At 56.4% G+C, this 21,203-nt stretch overlaps 2 protein-coding genes across 2 annotated transcripts; one reads left to right on the top strand and one right to left on the bottom strand.

The window, feature by feature from the left end:
• Window positions 1–6,414: 6,414 nt before the first annotated feature.
• On the bottom strand, window positions 6,415–9,324 carry LRRC3C (leucine rich repeat containing 3C). The gene is made up of 2 exons (XM_034070196.1): window positions 9,299–9,324; window positions 6,415–7,889 (listed from the first exon to the last, which is right to left on the bottom strand). Exon 2 carries the CDS (start codon window positions 7,802–7,804, stop codon window positions 7,025–7,027), a length of 780 nt encoding a protein of 259 aa, XP_033926087.1. The 5' UTR covers window positions 7,805–7,889; window positions 9,299–9,324; the 3' UTR covers window positions 6,415–7,024.
• Window positions 9,325–11,281: 1,957 nt separating this feature from the next.
• On the top strand, window positions 11,282–16,965 carry ORMDL3 (ORMDL sphingolipid biosynthesis regulator 3). Its single transcript, XM_034070256.1, has 4 exons — window positions 11,282–11,348; window positions 14,683–14,889; window positions 16,198–16,349; window positions 16,434–16,965. The coding sequence occupies exons 2-4, from the start codon at window positions 14,716–14,718 to the stop codon at window positions 16,567–16,569; spliced, it is 462 nt and encodes a 153-aa protein (XP_033926147.1). The 5' UTR covers window positions 11,282–11,348; window positions 14,683–14,715; the 3' UTR covers window positions 16,570–16,965.
• The last annotated feature ends 4,238 nt before the right edge of the window (window positions 16,966–21,203 follow it).

The raw sequence follows: 21,203 nt of genomic DNA, 5'->3' as shown, positions 1-21,203 counted from the left end.
AGAGGGAACAGCCAATCCGCAGAAGGGGGCGGGGCTAGAGCCCAGCAAAAAGGCACCGCAAACCGGAAGTAGCCATCAGTCGAGTTCCGGCTCTGAACCACACATGAGGCGGACGAGCGGTTCGCAACCGGTTCAAGGTTAGAGGAGGAAACAGAGATAACAAAAGAGAAGCCAAAGGATTCCCACCCAAACTAAACAGGGACCTCGAGGGGAAGAAATCCCTCTGACGGATTGGAAGGTACAGATTGTGTGCGCTGACCGGAGCTCACAGCCACATTAACGTTCAGTCCAGGTGGCACCTGCGGACAGAGATACTGTTCACCAGTAAACCCCAAGGACATGCAAGTGATTGTTAAGGGTATTGTGGATAAAGGGCTTAACTCTGCCATGGTCTCCACTCTCATAGATGGTGTCTTTGGGGGAGACAATACGCTCCCATTTGATATAAAACAAACTTGTTGATTGATTTTTGATGGGGTGGGATGATAGTTGTTAAACAGGAATGGGAAGACGAGTGTGCAAGACAACGAACCCGAGTGACTGGAGAAGACCACCGGTTACATGGCTCCATCCTGCAGCTGCTGATGGCTACAGACCCAACAATGGTTACCCCCAGGGCCTGCGAGCCCATGAGTGAATGGCAACTCCCCGTGCAGCCAGAGGAGCCATTCACACAGCCTCTAGAATCACTGCCAAGCCTTCACCGTGGTCTGCCATAAAACAAACTGAAGCTGAGAGCTCTACAGTCTGTAGATCACCTCCAAGCAGTGATTGACTCCTGGACCCTGCCCTGGAGGCAAAGGGCCTGGTTGTTGCACTGCTTACATCAGTGGTGCAATTCGGCAACCAAAGCAATTCTATGATCACTGCCAATGGGGTCAAGTGTTGTGGATATGATTAAACACGTGGTAAAGGAAGAGGATCGTGCCCCGATCCAGGCAGCGGTTCGTACTGCAATTGCTAATGTAATGACATGTTTCAACTGGGGCCAAACGGGCCATGTTGTGGCAGATTGCCCCCAGTCCAGGAATCCACCCATGGCACCTCCCCAGCACCAGTTTGCTTTTTCTATCATGTTCCCAAACAGCCAAGGCCCCAATCTGTGTTTCCAGTGGGAAGTCAAGGAATGATCAACTCACCATCTGCCAGATCACAGTGGATCGAGCATTGGCACCAGCTCAATGAGCAACAGGTATCGTCAAGCACACTTGCAGGTGGAAGCCGGATACACCACTCACTCTGTATGTTCATGGAGGGCAGTATTGGCGCTAGCCCAGGGGCCACCTGAATAAGCCCAACCAATACAATGGATAGTCCTGGGACAACCATCACATGCGTTGTCTCCAGGAGTCGAGTGCCTCAGTAACCTCATCATGAAGGGCAGAAAACTCACTCTAAGACACTTGGGCATCGAACCCACCAAGATATATGTGCCCTTCTGCAAACAGCTCCCAACGTTACCTGTGGCAGTGTCAGAGTATGTAGCTGTAGCTTTCGAAGGCAACAGGAGCTACCACAACATGAGCTTTTAGAGCTTGATTTTAACCTTTGTAAGCCAGGAGCTGCTCCCTTCCAGACTCACTTTGTCCAGGGACAGCAGAGAAGCACAGCCCCTAAACATGGTCCCTTTTGAAGCCACTTGTGTGACAGCAGCATAGCCCTCCACAATCCAAGTGAAGGGAGCATCACCCCAATGCCTGCCCACAGCGAGCCATGGAAAACCAGCCCAGCTTCCCAGCACAGCCATTCCTTTCCTTTTGCCATATGCAGGACTAAATCAAGCACAAGAGCACCTCCTACTCAATAACTACAACTTGTTGTGGCATCTAGAAACGCCTTGGTGGGTATTCATCCAAAAATCGACCCGATTCAACCTGGTTGAACTTATCCACTTTGACAGGAACACAGCAGGAGATGGAGCAGGCACAGACCATGCTCAGAGCTTTTCACTATCATTACTTATTAAATAGTGATGAGTAAAATGTACTCTAACGAGCATTTAAACTGCCTGTAGGCTGATTATCCTCACTGCCAACTGGACACTGTGTGCACAGCTCAGGCTTATCCAGATTAAGCAGACGGGCTCCATTGCTGCCTGCATCCCTCAGCCTGTGTCACAACAGGGGAATGCCACATACAGACATTATGGGGGGGGGGAGCAGTGAGGAGCTCCTAAGTGCAATGGCAACGAGTCACAGACAGTTACTCCATCCTCCTCCTAAACACTGGAGGTACAGGAAGCTCTTACAGTGCCTCAACATCTTCAGTGGGCCTCAAAAGTAGACAAATAGGTCAAATATTGCAGTTTTACATCACAGAGGAGTTTGTATCATTGATTGTGTGGAGAACCCTGTGAAAAGGTGATGTGAGACAGTGTAACTTGGACCTTTCCTGAAGGAAGGTTCTCTGCATCCACCCCTGAACGCAGCTGAACCTTGTATTGGTGACGTGCCATCACTCACAGCTTGCTGTCATCACACTGGAGGCTCTGTGAGTCACTGCCTGCACCTCTCCTTTACTGCTTACAATCCCTCTCTACCTCCCCCAGCTGTGAGAATAGCTCATAGGGAACCACAGGAGCCTCCCTCCCCACTTCAAACCCTCTTTTCCTTGCTCTGCTCTGGTTTCACACCCCTTCCTTTTGGAAGCATGGGCTGGAGCTGATGCTCTCAGTACAAGGATGGAGCCACAGCTGCAAAGCCCCATTTCAACCAGCGCCAGGATGATTACAACACCTCAAGAGCAGTGATGAATTCCCCCAAATAACTCATTTGGAAGCTAAAACTTCCCATCCCCTTCCCTGCAGAGGCCTCCGGGAGCTCAGCCCTTCCCAAGGGCTGCATCCCAACAGCACATGAGCCCTTTGGAACATCCAGAGGAACCTGCCAACTTGGAAGCTGCTCCCATTGTTCTCCCATTGCCTCTGCCTTGTCCCAGCACTCGAGGACCAGTTCACATACACATGTTAAAGCACTCACCTCAGAGCACTGATGGGATGCTTGGCTCACAGCATCTCTCCTAGCCCGCAGCAGGATGGAGCTGAGCAGGTCTCAGGCCATCCCTATGACACACTGCAGCCTGCAGCTCATCCCAGCACAGCACATCCCTCTCCTCAGCTGCTTATAAAGGAGAAGGGCTGCGGAGGAGCTGGCTCAGGTGCTTGTGATCCGCTCATCCCAGGGACTCATCACACCTGAGACAGGAGCTGGGTGCAGCAGATCCATCCCTGAGGAATTCCCCTTTGAGTTGGGAAGTGGCTGGAAAACAAAGGCAAGAGCTGAGGGTGTCCTTTGTGTCCCCCAACTGATGCTGCAGGAGCCACGGGCTGGGTGCCATGGCGACCACCTGGGATGCAGCTCTGGGATGTGTTAGGAGATGGAATCCCACTTGTGAGGCTGGGACAACACATGTGAAGGGAAACTGAGTGTTTAGGTAGAGTGCTTGGCAAGAAGATGCTTCCCTGTGAGAGGGGCAGCTCTGTGGGTCCCCCTCTTTTATTAACAGGCAAACCCTTGTCTTACAGAGCATCAACCCCACACTGGTGCTGTGGCAATATGAGCAGGAGGGGTGCGTGTGGCTGCCTGAAGCACTGAGCTCTGAACCACAGGCATGGGAAGAGAGGGGAGGTTAACTCTGCTTTGGTTTCCTCCCCACTGAACTCCCATTTCCTCCCACTGAAGCCTCTCTGTGCAGCCCCATTCCTGCACCAAGCAGCAGCACGGGATTAATGAGGCCTTTGCAGGCAGTGAAGGACTGTGATTCCTTGTTGGCAGCAGCGCCACTGGAAATGGATCTGTTTGTGCTGGAGATAACCAAGTGAGGCTGCCGAGCTGAAGGGCTGCTGCTGAAGTGGGGCCCAGCCTTAATCACAGCCTAATTGCTGCCATCCGTCCTCATTACGGAGAAATATTTTGATAATGGTGGAAATGAAACAATTAGACATCCTTCCTTCCCTGCCGCAAATGCAATCAGTTCAAGGTTCAGGATGCAGGCTGGGGCTGTGGCTGCTGAGCTCCTGCCTGTGCCTCACACAGCCTTTATCTTGCCTCTAAACCCCACAGCAAAACACATGTGTGTCCCAAAGCATGCAGCCTCCATCAGCACTGCTGGAGGATGGATCCATGGATGCACAGACCCCGTAAGCAGGAGCATCACTTGGCTCATGGAGGGGGCCAGGACCGGGCAGCAGAGGCAGCATCACAACCGGTGAGGACTCATCTTGCACCATGACCCATTTGCCTCCATCCCAGTGAGGTGGATCCGTTCCCTGTGTGCCCAGTGCGATGGGCAGGGAGCACCTTGGAGTCAGGAGCAGCTGCAGAAGGAGCTCATGCTGCTGCTGATGCTGATGCTGCTGCTGCTGCTGATGCTGATGCCAGCACATCAATCAGGACAGGAATTACCCGGGAAGGCAGCATTAAAATGGATGATTCCATCGCTGTGCGTCAGGGAAATGCCTTTGACATTGAAGCCCTTGTACCCACCAGCGCAGAGGCAGGAGCTCACCCACAGCTGCGAGTGCTGGAAGAGTGGGATGGGAAAACCCCTCTTTGGGATGGAGCCATAGGGGAGCCCTGCAGGCTGCCGGCCCCAGATTCCTCCTGTGCTCAGCCACATCCTGAGACCTCTTCAATGCTCCAGCTTAGCCACAGGCAGCTCCTGGGAATATCCCATAATCCCAGTGTTCTGCTCTTCCCCATTCCCTTTTAACACCCGATTAAGTATCAAACATTCCCAAGAGCCCAGCTGGGTCCATCCCAATCCAGGTTCTCTTCCCAAAGCTCATTGCAGGTTTTATGAGGTTTCTTCCACATCTGACCCCCCATCCATGCAGTCCCACAACCAACCCATTGCTGCCACCAGGATCCACCTCCCTTCCCTGTGCTTGCAGGGGCTGCCATGAACCAGGTGCTTTCCATCCTCACCGCAGGGCAGCGCTGGCCCCGGGCGCTCAGCATCATCCAGCCCCATGGACCAGGTGGCAGCAGCATCCCCAGGCCCTCCCCAGCTGCTCTGGAGCAGGGTCCCCCCGGAGCCCCCCAGCCTGGGGACAGCAGCCATCTGTGGGAGCCTGGGCCTGCGTCTGCAGACAGCGAGTGACAAACGGGGTCAGTGTCCCCGAGCAGGAGCTGTCACAACGTGTTAGGTTCCGGCTTCCTCCTCCCACCGCATCCATGTGCACCACACAGGGGAAGGTACCGGTAAACCAGTGCTGCAGAGGGATGGGTTTGTGCCTCCCACCGCGGTGATGCCCAGGTCTGGTCGGTGGGGACCAGAGGGCAGAGCAGGGCCCTGGCACGATGTGGCTCTGGCACTGTCACCGTGCCGGTGACCTGAGCTGTGCAGTGTTCCCTGACTGCAGGCAAGGGCAGGGTTACCGGTAGCACCAGGTATCGTGTTCCTGACAGTGCTGGTGCCTGCAGGCTGGGAAGGCACCGGCTGGTACAGGCACTGTTCACCCTCCAGGGTGGCACCAGGGACCGGGTGATGCCCCCATGGACACACACATGGACACACACCATGGATGCCCACCATGGACACACACACACACACACACATGGGCACAGGCTCCGAAGTCAAAGCTGACTTTATTGGTGTATAAAGAACATAAAAGGTCCCTTAAACAAAACACGTTGGGTCAGACGGGCACCACAGTGATGCCAGTGCCTTGCTCTGGGCCCCCACAAGCCCTGGTTGTACGTGGGGAGCTGCCGTGGGGCCGGGGGCCCCGGGGGTGCCTGCTTTGGAGCTGGGGCTGAGGTGCTTGTGCGTGGCAGAGCCCCTGGTGTGTGCTGAGGATGGAGGCACTTGTGAAGGGCACAGGGGCCGGCTCTGGACCACAGCTCCCACCGGAGCAGAGGATGCTCAGGCAGCTTTGGTCGGTGCTCCAGGTGAATTAAGGCAGTTTAAGCTTCAGCTGGTTTTAAACAAGGACAGACCCATCTGAGCCAGCCCTGAGACACAGGGAGGAGTCTGGGTCTGCTCCCGGCTTTGCTTCCGAGTCACTGCTTGGACCCTGCGCACCCAAAGGTGGGCACCGACCCTGCCCCACGCTGGCCACCATCACCCTCCCCTCTCCCTGCTGACACCAGGAGCCCACAGCCCAATGCTGGAAGTGATGAGAAGGGATTTTGGGGCATTTTAGGGCAGATTTGGGCTCCTGCGGGAGTGGGGAGAGGGCAGAGGAGCCACAGAGGCTCCTCCATCCCTGCTCCCCTCACAGTGACCGGTCCTGGACAGGGAGGCAGGAGCAGGTGATGCAGGCAGCAAACACCGACCTGCACGGCCCCAACGGAGCACTGGGGGCATCCTGCTCCCCCCAGCACCCCCGCAGGGCCGGAGCCACCGCCTGCACCCCCAGGTCCCCTCCAGCAGCTCCTGCATCCCCCGGCAGGCCCAGGGAACTTCATTCCCCATTTGCTTCTTGTAAGAGCATAGTGCTCCAAGGGGGAAGGTGCTGGGGTTGCCCATGGGCTGCCCCATTGCCAAGTGGGACCCCCCCTGTGCCTTGCTCCGCCTGGACCAGGGGTGCCAGGAAAGGAGTGGGGAGCAGCAGGGGCTGGGATGGGAGATGGGGCAGCACCACCCAGCTCTAGAGCTGGAGAGGGGTACCCAGGACCTGCCCCTTGCCTTTCCCAACCAATGCATCCCCACCTCTTGTTACCACCCTTTGGTCCGGTGGCTCCGGCCCCATGGCCACACTGCTCTGGTGCAGGCAGGGAGCCCAGCACCGTCTGCCCTGTGCCATGGGGACCATCCCTTGGGCAGCCAGGGGGGGGTTAAACCATGAACATCACCAATGGCCCAAGGGCTCTCTGCAAAGGAAATACCCGGTTTGGAATGAAGTGGGTCCCTCTGGTCCGGCCGGATGCTCAGTGCCCATCTCCATCCCTGCTTCCCCTCTCCTGCACCAGAGCTCCCACAGCCGGATGCTGCTTCCCCAAGGAGAACCGGACAAACCCACACCCGTTCCTGTGCGGTGACCGGTGCCGGCAGCCGCGGTGAGCCGAGTCCTGCCGGAGCCTCACACCACGGTGCTGATGGTGGACGACTCCTCCGACCTCCGCTGCTTGCTGGGCAGGGACTTGAGATACTCCAGGTGCCGCCGGGCGTCCTCCTGGTTCTGCCGCACGTAGTACACCAGGTAGGAGATGACCATAGCGAACCAGCCGAACATGGTGACCAGCATGGCGACGTCCGTGGTCTTCTTGTACCCATTGCACAGGTCCGTGTCAGCCATCACCTGCAGGAAGGCTTTGCCCACGTGCTCCTCCTGTGCCGAGGAGCCGCAGACGAGGCTGGCGGAGGAGCCGGCTGCCAGCTCCACGCTGCGGATGAGCTCCTGGAGCCGGCAGTCACACAGCCAGGGGTTGTCAGACAGGTTCACCTTGGCCTTCAGGTTGCTGAAGGCGTCTTTGCTGACGGACACCAGGCGGTTGGAGGACAGGTCCAGGGAGCGGAGGTGCTCGGCCAGGCCCCGGAAAGCTCCGCTCTCGACGCCGGTGATGGCGTTGTGGGACAGATCCAGCTCCAGCAGCACCGGCAGGTCCCGGAAGGCATCACGGGGCAGGAATGGGATCCGGTTGGAGTCCAGGTAGAGTTTGTTGGTGTCGTTGGGGATGTCCCGGGGCACCTCTGTGAGCCGCGCGTGGCTGCAGCGGAAGGTCTTCATCCCCTCCTCCTCCTCGGGGTAGCAGCCCTTGGGGAAGGCTGTGGCCCAACGGGGACGGGAGGCCAGGAGGAGGCCGTGCAGGAGCAGCCATGTGGCCACGGAGCACAGCGGGATCTGCCCTGCCGCAGGCATGGCCCCGTGTGCTGCTGCCGTCACAGGGGCTCCGGCCCCGCAGCTCTCACTGCCGGTGGCTGCAGCTGGACCCGGTGCATCTGAGCTGGAGACAGCAAAGGGACAGCGTCAGACCGAGGGGCAGAACAGCTCCGGCTGCAAGTGTGGCCACGGGGCAGGGATGGGATGGGTTGGGATGGGAACGGATGGGATGGGATGGGATGGGACAGGCAGCATGGCCCACGCATCCCCCTGCTGTCGGCTCAGGGCTCCTGATCCGGTAGGATCAGGCCTCGAGGGGCCAAGTGAAGACGTCTCCTGCAGCTGGGCTGGAACAACAGAGTCAGCTCGGGCTGAGCCAGCAGCCGGGTGAGCTCCGGCCCTGCCAAGGTCGCTGCCTTTGACGGCTCCTGCTCTCACTCACACGCAGCCGGAGCATCCAGGCACGGATCCGGCTCCAGGAGAGAGCAATGGGAAAGCCGTGGGGGCAGAGGCAGAGCAGGTTCAAGCGTCCCAGCTCCAGCAGCGCCCATGGCACACATGGGGTCATCCCCTTTCGAGGGTGCCGGTACCGCCTGGGCACCGCCGTCCCCTGCCCAGTGCCACTGTGGGGTCGGGCTGCCCACACCAGCCTGTAACCATGGCCCCATCCAGCCAAATTCCGGAGGGGAAAAACGTCAGCAGGAAAGAAACGAAAACAGAGAAAGGAAATTCACTGGAGCTGAGCGTGAGTTCCCAGGGTGGGTCCCAGGCTCAGCCCAGCTTCCCTGGGTCCCACCACGGCCCCATCCCATCCCTATCCTGACCGCGGTGCTGGAGCCATGCAGGCAGGATGCGGATGCTCCCCGTGGGTAAGGACACCGGTGTGAAAGGGCACCCATCGGCAGAGCCCCATGCTGCAGGAGGGCTCCCGGAGCACCCACCCACCGGCAAACCGGGTGCCGAGGGGCAGAGGTGCCCACCCTGACCCCTGTGCAGGGTAACACGGTCCAAGCACACCAAAACACCCCAAGGTCACAGCACTGCGGCCCCAGCCCCTGCACCACCGGCCCCCCCCCCCCGGGCTCCTCGATGTCCCTGAGCTGGGACCGGGCTCATAGGGGACAAAGGGCACCGGGATCCAGCCCCATGCAGGCGTCCGGATCCCAGCGGGAGCCGCTGAGCGGGGCAGGGGCTGCTCCATCCCGGGGGACCGGGATGCGGCTCGGGGGGGTCCCCGGTGCTCCGGACCGGGCACTGCAGCGAGGACGGGCACAGAACAGCCCCCGGCCATGGCGGGGCCCCCACCGGAGCCCGGGGGTGGGCGCAGCGCCCGGGGCAGGACGGGGCTCCCGGTGCGGGCCCCGCCGTGCGCTCGGAGCCGCCGGGGATGCCCCGGGGTTCCCCCGGCTCCGCTCCGCACCGGGGGGGGGGAAGTCCCGGTGCTTCCCCGGGGAGCTCCGCTCCGCGCTGCCGGGGACCCCCCCCCCCCCCCCCCCCCGTTCTCGGCACGGGGGGGTCCCGGTGCGCACTCACCTGACGGCAGCGGCCGCGCCCGGGACCGGAGCCGGCGGCAGCGGCGGGGCCGGTGGGCGGGGCCCTGAGCCCGGGGCTCCCCTCCCCCGCCCCGCCCCCGGGAGGGGCTCAGCCCCGGGACCCCCGCCCGGACCGGGGGGGGGGGGCACCCGGTGAGGAGCTGCGGGGATCCCGGGAGCGGGGACCCCCCCCCCGGGCCCCCCCCCCCGCAGCCGTCGGGGGGAACAGAACCCGCCCCCCCCCCCCCCCCCCGGGCACCGGCATCGGTTACTCGGGGAAACCCGACCCGCGGCGGGGGGGGGCAGAGCCGCGGGGGTGCCCAGCCCCGGGCTTCCGGTGCTCGGTGCTGACCCCGGCTCCGGGACCCCGGAGGGGCCGCTCAGCACCATGGAGAGCGGCGCCGTTACCGGCCCTGACCCGGCCGAGCCCCCCCGCCCATCCCCGGGGCTCCCGTCCATCACCGGGGGTGCCCCCGTCCCCGGTTCTCCTCGTGGGGCAGAGCCGGCCCCGCTGCCCCGGGAGGATCAACCGGTAACGAGGCGCCTGCCCCGGAGCTCGGCTCGATCCGGAGAACAAAGCCTGATGGAGAGGGGACCCCCGGACCCCAACCCGCTGGGCACAGCGGGAGCCCCGTGTCTTGGGGCTGGGCTGGGCCATGGTGCTGGCACTCGGGGAGCCGGGGCCGGAGCCGTTTCCCTGCTGGGTCGGGCAGCGGAGCAGCCCCGTGCTGCCCATCACCAGTCCGGGGCCGCCGGGAGCGGTGCATGGAGCTGGGAGCTGGCGCATCCAAGGGGACAGGCTCATGGTCCCGGCTCGGTGCTGGGTCACTGCAGAGACCCTGGAGCAGCAGCAGCACCAGGGCTGCTCCCCCGAGGTCCCATATTCCAGGACACGGCACCCACGAACCCCAAACCCCATCACCTGCAGTGCAGCAGGATCCCACACGGACCCCCCTGCTGCAGCCGAGGGAGAGGTGGCTGAATACAGCTGCAGGGGACTAAGCACGGTCAGTATCGACCGGGCAGCGGGACCGGCAGCCCCGGAGAGCCCAAGGTGAACGCGGCTCCCGGCACGGGGGAGGCCGGAGCAAGCAGGGCCTGGGAATTCCTATGGGAACAGTCCCTGAGCCCATTGACAGTGGGAAAACGCTGGTCCAGGCTCCTGCCAGACAATGGATGGGGCTGGATCCCCCATTCAGGACCCCCCCACCCCAGTGCCGCTGTGGGGAGCGCAGGGAGCGGGATGCCATCCCTGTGCCCCCCCCGGCAGCGGGATGCTGCTGCTGCATCCCGGCAGGAATCCGTATTGATGAGCGTTTAAAAATAGCCTCCGCATTGTGCTTCCCGTTCACGTGCGGACCCAGCGGGTGCGGGGAAGCTGCTAAATCAGATCTCACTGCGCGGAGGGAGCTGCTCAGTCAGGCAGGAGAGGGATAAAAATAGAGCTCATTGCGTGCGTGGTTGTCCTGCAGAGCAGGGTCTGCTCCTGCGGGATCCCCATTGCACACACAGGCATTCCCGCACCGCTGCCTGGATGGGGAGCAGGCTCCGGCCGGGGCCGAGGCGCACGCAGGGTGCGGATGTGCAGGGACCCCCACAATGGCAGCACCATGAGCGCACCCCGGGTTAAACCGGACCCCCCCCCCCCCCGCTTGCAGCAGTGCCCCGCACACCGGGACCCGTGCCCCGCACACCGGGACCCGTGCTCCGCACACCGGGAGCCGTGTCCCGCACACCGGGAGCCGTACCCCGCACACGGGGATGCGCTGGCTGCGCACAGCCCCTCGCTCCCATCCTGTGCGGATGCGCTCCCATCCGCAGCTGCAGCGCTGCGGATCCCGGTGCCCCGGGGGGGGGGTCCGGACGGTACCGGGGCTGCCCCCGGTCCCGCAGCCGCTCCGCTCCGCAGGCCCAGCCCCGGGGGCGGGTGCCGGTGCTCGGGACTACAGCTCCCGGCGTGCAGCGGGGCGGGCGGCGGCGAGGAGCCCGTCGGGAGCGCAGCCGGGGCCGCGGGTGCGCGACGGAGACAGCCCCGGCCCCGCCGGGCCGTGGTGAGTGGGGCCGGGGCTGGGGGGTCGGTGGGAGCGGGGCCCGTCCCCATAGAGAAACAAGCGGTGGGGAGGGGGGGGCTCACCGGGACCTGCCCCACAGCACCGGGCTCGCTGTGGGGTGAGCGGGGTGCAGGAGCCCCCCCCCCCCCCCCCATCATCATCCCCGTGTCCGGTAACCGGAGCCCCGCAGCTCCCATTCGGTGCTCGCTGCTCCCCCCCAGCCCCAGGCCCCTTCGGCTTTCCCAGGGCTCCAGTATAGGGAATTCCAGCCCTGATTCCAGGCCGAAGCAGGACACAAAGCGGCGCTGCCTCGGCCCGACCGCCCCCTCCAACCCCGGCTGTGCTTGTGGACATCTCCCATGTACCTGATGCCGCCTTGCAAAGGGGGGGGTTGAGTATTTATCCTCTTGGGATAAGGTGCTCGCTGGTGCTGGCAGGCAGGGATCGTGGCTCCTCAGCAGCTCCATGGGATCAGAATCGCTTGGGTTGTGGGAATGCTCGGGAAGATCCGAGATAAGCACCTGAGCCTTCCTCCCCTCTGGCTGCCGTCCGGGATGAAGCTCCTGTGATGGCTGATGGAGAATGGGGTGCCAGGCACTGGGGAAGAGCGATGCTGCTGAACAGACAGGGGCAGGAGCCGTGCTGTGGGGTGCTGGCTGCACCCGGGTTTGTCACCCAGCAGCTGATGGGTGCCAAAGGGAGCAGGAAGCTGCTGGTGTCGCTTTGTGCCCCCTTTCCTTAGACGTGAGGAGATGCTGGCACACCAGACATGGAGCTGGCAGCCCTGAGGTTCATCCCGAGCCCTGGAATGAGGCTTTCCCTACAGACCCATGGACAGGGAGTGGGAGGTTGGGAAGGATCAGGCCGAGGAAGGGCTCAGCTCTGCCATCATGGGGTAACCACAGCTGACTTTTGCCCTCCTTGGACAGACACCGTCCAACGTCAGCACAGCCCTGACCTTCACCCTCTGCCTGGTGAACCATTAAAGCTGCTGTGCCCCCAAACCCCACAGCACACGTGGGACAGCAGAGCCCCACAGCCTCCCCCCACGGTGAGCTGCCTCCGTCTGCCTGCAGGTAACAGCAGACACCATGGGATGTGGGATGGGGGTAGGGAGCACAGCTCCCACATCCAGGGTTTTGCAAGCAGCAGGAGCCGTGTGTGCAATCCAAAGGGAGCAAAGAGCTCGGCCAAGGGCTGCAGATGCCATGCAGGAAAGAAACGACTGAGGGATGAAGTGGTTTTAAGGTGGGGAAGGACTTGGAGAAGCACCTGGAATTATCCTCACCATAGGATGGAATGCTTGCCATTGTTGGATCTCTCCTGCAAGACCATATTAACCTCTTGTATGTGCTAACACTTTACTCATTGTTACAAGCAAGGAAACGGAGGTACCGGGAGGAGAAACAGGTCCTCAGTGGCTGCTCCATCTGCCCCTCTGCCACCTGCTCAGTCCCAGCCCAAGGAGGAAACTGAAGGTTTCATCTGGTGATGGATGTGGAAGCCCCCAGCGAGGTCACCAGCCCCAAGCTGGGCAGTTCTCTAGAGCTGAGCCCTCACCAGCATGGAGAAGGGCAAACAGCACTGCTGGGGATGCATTCCACAGGGGTCTTTGCTCTGGTTGGGATTTGCTGTAACAACAAGGCTTCCTGACTCGTGTCATGCTGCACTGCAAGCCCTAGGTTTCCTTCTGAAAGCCCTCTGGAATCGCACCAGATTGGGGATGGAGCTGCTCCACCTGCTAGGACTCAAGCCCAGCTCTTAAGTCCAGCTTCCAGACTAAGCTGCAGGCTTTTCTCTGGAATACCGAGGATACCCTCTGCCCTAGGGGATGAGTGATGATTTATAACAAGCACTTCCCAGACCAGCAGCCTCTTTTCTTGTACTAAAAGCCTCCAGCTGTAAGCACCCTGGTTGCATCTGCTCAGCTCACCTTGGCAGCCTGCAGCACGGAGCAACAGCCACCTTGTGTGCCTGGAAGGTCTGGAAGTTCCAGGCAGCATCCCAGGGGCTGTGGAGCCAAGAACTGTCCCAGCCCCAGGCAGGGCCAGGGGATAGAGCCAGCTCTTGACACACAGCAGGCCCAGTGCTCCACAGGGAGCAAGCAGTTGGCCAGGGTGTAATGTCAGAGCTGGCTCAGACTCACCTCCTGTGACCCAGACTGAGAGCTGGAGAACAGCAACAGCATCTCCCAGCTGCAGGAACCACAGCAGCCCGACCACAGGGCCAGACATCAGGAAACAGCCTCACCTTGGGGGCTGGCGAGGGATGGACTGTGTTTAACTGCATCTCCCCAGGAGACAAAGATGATTTTACACAAGAACTTCCCTGATCTCAGAGATACTCAGTTTTACAGATGTTCTAATTTGTGCTGCTTCCTGTGATCTCTGCAAGCCAGAGCTCTCATCTTCTAAGAAAGCCTGGAAGCTGACTGATACCTGCTGTGCTATCAGTGCAGCAACCCAAAACCCACTGATACCTGCACTGACTGTTCTGCTTCCTCGCCTTCCTGGCAGTGTGGCTGCCCCATCCCTGGCAGTGCTCAAGGCCAGGTTGGACACAGGGGCTTGGAGCAGCTGCTCCAGTGGAAAGTGTCCCTGCCCATGGCAGGGGTTGGGAATGGGTGAGCTTTAAGGTCCCTTCCAACACAAACCAGGCTGGGATTCAGGAAAACATCTGTGTTCCTCCTACGTGGCAGCTCTGTGCAGGCAGGGCAAGGGCCATCTCCTCTGCAGCTCTTGCTCATGAAGTATCTTCCCAATGCACTTTTCCTCATTATCTCTAACTTTTTATGATCCTCAAGAAGAATCTTGTTCCTTCCACATGGGGGAATGAAGTTACTTCCCCAGAGCCCTGTTAACTGAGTTGAACTGATGGGGAGATGTGTTGCTGTAGGGCTCTCATGCCTTTACTCTACAAACATGCTCTTTCCAAGCTGAAGATGTGCTGAATCCATAAACATGTAACAAGCTCCATGTGCTGAGTGCTTCCATGGTTAACACTGCGATGGTGACTTCAGGAGAGCTTCAGGTATTCCTCTGAGTCTCCTCAGGCAATCGCAGCATTGAACCTTCCTATTTTGGTTCCAGGAAGACCTTTCAGCAGATCACAAGCAGCTTCTGTCACAGACAGGCTTCCCACGTTATTCCCAAAATTGCTCCCAGATTTAGCTTCCCTCAGAAATGGCAGCTTAAGAGTTGAATGAAATGTAATGAGGTGCAGAGAAATGAACTTTGATTTTCAGAGCAAACAACAGGTTTGATGAAGAGCAAGAGGGGGCTCAGCTTAGATGGAGGGCTCCCACCACCCGAGTACTGACCCAGCTCTGCTTCAGTTTCAGGGGTGCCTGTTGGACACAAGAGCCAACATGAACGTGGGAACAGCGCACAGCGAGGTGAATCCCAACACCCGGGTCATGAACAGCCGGGGCATCTGGCTGTCCTACATCCTTGGAATTGGGCTGCTGCACGTCGTGCTCCTGAGCATCCCCTTCTTCAGTGTCCCCGTGGTTTGGACTCTTACCAACATCATTCACAACATGGTAAGGGAATGGTGTGGCTGGCTTGACTTCCCCGGGGCAGGGAGACATCATCTGTCAGCAGCAGCTCTTCTTCTGAGAGCCATCTAGGGAGATTCCTGTTCAAACAATTCCCTTCTGTTTCCAAGGATGCAGTGTAAGTTACTCAGCCTCCACCCCTCAGACTGCAGCACCTTTGCCTCTAGGTCAGAGATTTAAATCCAGCCTCGGTACTGATGAGACAGCAAAGATGTGGTGAGGCTGCTCACAGGGGACACTGCAATAACCTGCCTGCAGGGTAAGTCCTTTAGCTGAGAGGCCACAGCAGCTGGCAGGACAGCCTTCACTTTGGTGGATACAACCTGAATTGGCCTTAGCAGAGTTAATAAAACAAAATGAACACCCAAACTTTGTTCTGCTTAGAGATTAGTCCAGGCTCATCCCTTCTAAGGACCAGGTACCCAGATGAATGGGTGCCAGTGCTGTGCTGGGGGCACAGACGCACATTCCAGGGTGCAGCTGCTTTAGTGCCTCTGCTGGCCAAGTCTCTTCATGTCCTGCAGCTGAGGAGGACCCCTTCAGCCTCAGGCACAGGGGACAAAAACCTCAGAAATGCAGCAACTGATTTTATATCCTTTATTTTAAATAATGCCTCAGCCTGAGAATATTCCAGAGACAAAAGTGACCCCCCTACCAGGGATGTTTTTCACATCTGTGAGAGCAGGAACCCACAAAACCACTAACTAGAGCTGCTTGGAGCCCAGCTCACAAGCTGCCTGCTTTACATCCAGCTCCTTCCCCTTCTCTGGCAGCTTAAACAATGAGGTCATGGGAACAGAAAGGAGTTTAAAGGCCAGCAATGGCTACTCTTCAAAGCCACGTGATGCAGCCAGACACTTGCTGTTTATCTGTGCCCTGGGTTCCACTCCAAGAGGTTCACTCATAATCAGGGCAGGAACAGATCCTCACTGCCCACAGCTCCACCAGCCCGTCTGCAGACAGCCTTAGGCAATGCTGGTGCACGGCAGAGTGATTCCACACTAATCTCCTGATCCCAGAGACGGGAGCGCTGTAATCTTGCGGCCACCTTCTTGGCTTACGCCCAGGAGCTGAAGCAGAGGCCTCACGTGTGAGAGCCAACCCTGAGCTAACCCCGGCTGCTTCCCTTCCCCGCTCTCCCTGCTTTCCGAGCTGCCTCTTCCAGCGGGCAGGATGCATCCCTCTAGTGGCCCATCGCGCTGGTGCAAGCTCCCCGACCGCTGATGAAGCTGAGCGTTTCTGGTGGGGTGGAGGTGCCCTGTGGGCTTCATACTGCGTTTGTATTCACTACAGAGCATGTACATCTTCCTACATACCGTGAAAGGAACTCCCTTCGAGACTCCGGACCAGGGCAAGGCTCGGCTGCTCACGCACTGGGAGCAGATGGACTATGGAGTGCAGTTCACGGCGTCGCGCAAGTTCCTCACCATCATGCCCATCGTCCTGTGAGTACTCATGTGCTGGCCTAGGAAACAAAACCACAACGTGCTGTGACTCAGCTCTCCCCTCTCTGTTCTCCTCCTTTCCAGGTACTTTCTAACCAGCTTTTACACAAAGTATGACCGGATCCACTTCGTCATCAACACCATCTCCCTCATGAGCGTCCTGATCCCCAAGCTGCCGCAGTTCCATGGAGTCCGGATCTTTGGGATCAACAAGTATTGAGTTGCATGGCTGGAGTGAATGCAAGAGGAGCAGGGGAAGAGGGGAATGTTCCTTCTCTCTAGTTCTGTTTCTTCTTCCCCACGCAGACTGGGATGCAATTTCACAGCAGCTGTTTAACTGCAGTATCCAATAGACATACACCGCATGCTGGATCCTCACGCCCAATAAACCTAAACCAGCTCCAGAGTAGAGTTTAGTGGAAGCAGGATGCATGGCACTGGATTTCTTATATTCCAGTGTCATAACTAGATGCAGACTTCAAGGTACAACGAGGATGAATTCTGGTGGGATTTTAATCTATCCCAGACATTGAATGAAGAGGCATGAGGGGAGAAGCTTTTTAGTGCTGGTACTATTGCTGTGGTAAATGCACTTTAATATATTTCCCTTTCTGAAGCTAAGTGCTTTAAGCAGTATGTGGGGGAAATTCAAAGGGATAGAGCCAAGCCTTCCCAATACCTGATTGTTTTGGGGTTTGAGTTACATGTTGGGGCAGGGGAGTGGGAAGAGAATGGCAAATTCTTACTTTGCAGTCTTTTACACCACTGAGATAGGAAGCTCTTTAGTAAAAGCAGTAGAGGAAGGAGTGACCTGCAGCTTGAGCAACTTCCCCTTTCCTGTGGAACCATTTGTGTGCTTCAGGGAAAAGCTCAACAGAACCTACATCAGATGTGTTATTTTCAGCTTGTATCAGAAGCTGATTAACAGCTCCCCAGCCCAAACTGCTGATCTTTCAGGGCACTCAGACCAAGGGCTAGGTGCAGGGCAGTGATGACTGACAGCCAATGCCACTGAGCAGCTCACACACAGCAACTGCACCAGTGTGGGAGAAGCTGCAGACAGAGGTACAGGCCAAGCAAGATGGATGGATGATGCCTGCTTGCTGTAATCACTGCTGCAATTTGGATTGTTTTCTCCTCAGTCCATCTCTTGGTTGCTCCAGTCCATGTCCATGTTACTGGGATCTGCCAGTTCTCCACTTAGCCATGGACCTGGCTCAATTCCTGGCTCAAGACAAGTGCGTGTTCCAGTTCCAGCTTACCTGGAAATCTGTCACTCAGCTCCACATGTGAGTCCTCATGTGGTCACTGGGGAGGAGACTGTAGGAGAGCAATACCGACCAGCACCAGCCTGACCTGGCCAACAGAAGGACACAACAGGTCACTGGTAACAATTATTTAGTACAGGAACTAAAATCAAGCCTTTTTCCCATTAAATTCCCACCTAGAGAATACAGGTTTGCAGGTTTACATTTCCTGGCTGAGAGCTTTCTCTGTTCAAAGTCATTGCTTTAATTTTGGGTTGTGCTGATGAAATGTGTGAACCCTCATGCTTCCCCTGTAAAAGCCTCTATTTTGTTGCCTCAGTGCTTCTCTCACACTTTGGACAATGGTATAAACATTTTAAATATGTCCTTTTTTGTTCCTGCATTAGCTTTAGAGGTTGGAGTGGACGTTGTTGTTTGATGGTCTGAGCATAGGACATGGGAACTTCAGGTTTGCATCTAAGATCTAGTACTATTCCAGGTAGAATTTTAGGCAAGCTGCTTTACTTCTATCTCAGACTTACTGCTGCAGAGAAGGGAAAAACATTTCATGTACCTCAGAGAGGAATGCAGAATCATTACCTAATGTTGGATAAGTGGAAATATTTGAAGTGAAAAGAAGTTTTCTGGATGGGAAGAGGAAAGAATCTGGCTGGATACCTGAGTGCTGTTGTCCAGTTTGACACGTGCAATGTGCTGGATAGGGAGGTTGAAGCTTTTAACCACCATGACACAAGGACTGCTGCTGTAGTTAAGGTACTATATGCCCTAAAGCCAATACTCTTTAAGCTACTGGACAATGACTTTGGGGAAAAAATAGTTTTCAAAATAGAGACATTTCAATCAGCCAAGTACCTTTGAAATGCCTGAGAGATCAATAGCATCAATGGCTGTGCTGGAACACAAGCTGCATGTTGTTTTAGCAGATCTCAGTGTCTGCCCACAGCTCAGGCTGGTAAATCTCCAGAGAAAACAAAACTACTTATACATTTTGGTAGAAAATAAGGAGAAAATAACCTTTTTTTTCAACAGAAACAGTCCCTGTATCCTTAAAACCATGACTCCTGTATAGATGTATGCTGGTTATTTCTAAGTACATGCACATCACCCAAAGTCAAAGGAGTTTTGGTATTTTTTTAGCCTAAGTGTGAACTGAAGGCAGAGCTCAGCTCTTCTCAGTGGAGTTCAGCACTTGATGCAGTTTCCTTGAAAGCCTTGGCATTACAGCAGCTGAGGGTCTGAACTTGTCCCTAGTGCTGTTAACGGACACTAGGGACATTGATCCTAAACCAGGGTGGGATTAGAAACCTCTCCAAAATGCAGATTTTAAAGCCTGAAGTTTAAAACTTCTTGTTAGGCAAAGCCTTAATTCTGATAGTGAGTTTTTCTGATTTACCTTGTTCACACAAAGGATTGAAATAGCACAGATGTGTTCCATGGCAAACGATACTCGTTACAACAGATGCCATGGAATAACTGAAATTAACTCAGACTCATACAGTTAATCCAATCAAGGGAACATAAATGAAAACTGGATAGATAGGGAAAGTGAGAACTGAAGGTTTTATGGTAATAGTGGGGTGTGTTAAGTATCTACACAAGATTAATAATTGATACATCCGATAGTATCTTCCCTTAAGATCCCATCTTAAGGGTAGGTATGAGGATTAATCAAGACTAGAAAAGAAACCAATTAAAACCACGGCCACAATTGCTACTTGTTAGGGGTACCTGAAGTGAAAGAGTTTTGGGGGTGCTGGTTGAGCATCCCCTGTGCCAGTTGCTTGGCTCTTTCCTGTCCTATCACAGGAGCAGGTGGTGCCAGATTTCAGCTTCCGCTTGGAAACCACCATTGTAGTGGCCTGCAAGTACTGGACACACACTCCTGGAACTGAAACCACTTTTAGCTTGTTTGTGTGTGTTAAGTTCATGCAGAAGCACGTTCAGGGCTCAAGGGCTGCTCCTGCACACCCACAAGAGTGGAGTCAAGATACTAAAACTCTCAAGGGATAAGTGATCCCTGAGAAAAGGAGATCAGGACAGTGTGGGCAGGAGGAAGGATTTCCATACCTGCAGCCACCAGAGCAGTGATCCCAGGGGGAAGCCCAACCAGAAGGTGAGCACAAGGACTGTCTGCTCATACAGACTGTAGAGCTTTCTCCAAGTACTTGTGTGAAGGAGACAATTGATTGTTACTGGTTTTAAATGGGATGTTGATCATGACAGATTTGCCTCTCAAACTTGTACTGGCTTCCTGCAGAGTGACCAAGGCAAACTTCTGTCCTATGCCTGAGAAGCAGTTAGTGGGTAAGCAGGTACTCCAGATGCTTCTCTTTTTCATTCTACCATGAATGCCAAAGGAGAAAAGTCTCTGGAAAGCATGACTTGAACCATTCAGAGGCACTGGCAGAAGAGGTCTCCCTGCCCCATCTTGTCCTGGGCAAAGCCTCTTCTAAGCCACTGTCAAGACCATGCAGGTATTTACACAGAATGGCAGTTACTGCACCAGGGATGTGAGACAACAATCAAGTAGTCACAGCCTGATGCTTCTGTCCTGCAATGCCTTTAACACACCCCATGGAAGGCCAACAGCCCAACCCTTACCAGGAAAAAGCCTTTAAAAAACAAAGAGAAAAGCAAAGCTGAGATCTGGGGCTACTGAATTCCCAAGTACTTCTTTTTAATCCTGATTTCATTTTTGTTTTAATAGACGCCCAGTTCTGGCCCTTGCTAAAGGGTCAGCAGCTGCTTACTGCTGTCAACACATTAACATTTCTTCTTGTGACTGACATTGCTGTATCATTGCCTATAATCTCTTTTCAGCATGCAAGTGTTTGTGTGTCTGTGGCCTCCCTGGAACAGTTGGAGTTGAAGTAGTTGGGGTTTTAAGGGAACATTCTGACACTGTACAAAGTTGTAGGGGTTTTTTCCTCTTTTTGCTGTGGATACACGAGTCCCATGTAGAGAACTTTCTAAAATAAAGTGTGAATATTTTTATTACTCCTTTGTACAGTATTCTAAGAGAAACTAATAAAGTATTCCTGTAAAAACCTGGGTTTGGGTCCTTGCATTGTTACACAGGCAGGTTTTGCTTTTAAACCAGCAGAGCAAATAAAAACTTAATAGAATAGTTAGGGTTGGAAAGGAGCTTCAGATCATCCAGTTCCAACCCACAGCCATGAGCAGGGACACCTCACACTAAACCATGGCACCCAAGGCTCTGTCCAACCTGGCCTTGAACACTGCGAGGGATGGAGCATTCACAACCTCCCTGGGCAACCCATTCCAGTGCCTCAGCACCCTCACACTAAAGAACTTCTTCCTTACATCCAATCTAAACCTCCCCTGTTTCAGTTTGAACCCATCACCCCTTGTCCTGTCACTACAGTCCCTAATGAAGAGTCCCTCTCCAGCATCCCTATAGGCCCCCTTCAGACACTGGAAGCTGCTCTGAGGTCTCCCTGCAGCTTCTCCAGGCTGAACAGCCCCAGCTTTCTCAGCCTGTCTTCATATGGGAGGTGCTCCAGCCCCTGATCATCTTCGTGGCCTCCTCTGGACTTGTTCTAACAATTCCATGTCCTTCTTATGC

Source organism: Melopsittacus undulatus, chromosome 17, assembly GCF_012275295.1.
Source record: "Melopsittacus undulatus isolate bMelUnd1 chromosome 17, bMelUnd1.mat.Z, whole genome shotgun sequence".
NCBI lineage: Eukaryota > Metazoa > Chordata > Aves > Psittaciformes > Psittaculidae > Melopsittacus > Melopsittacus undulatus.
The sequence above is the reverse complement of the archived record's forward strand: the minus strand, read 5'-3'. Positions and strand labels throughout refer to the sequence as shown.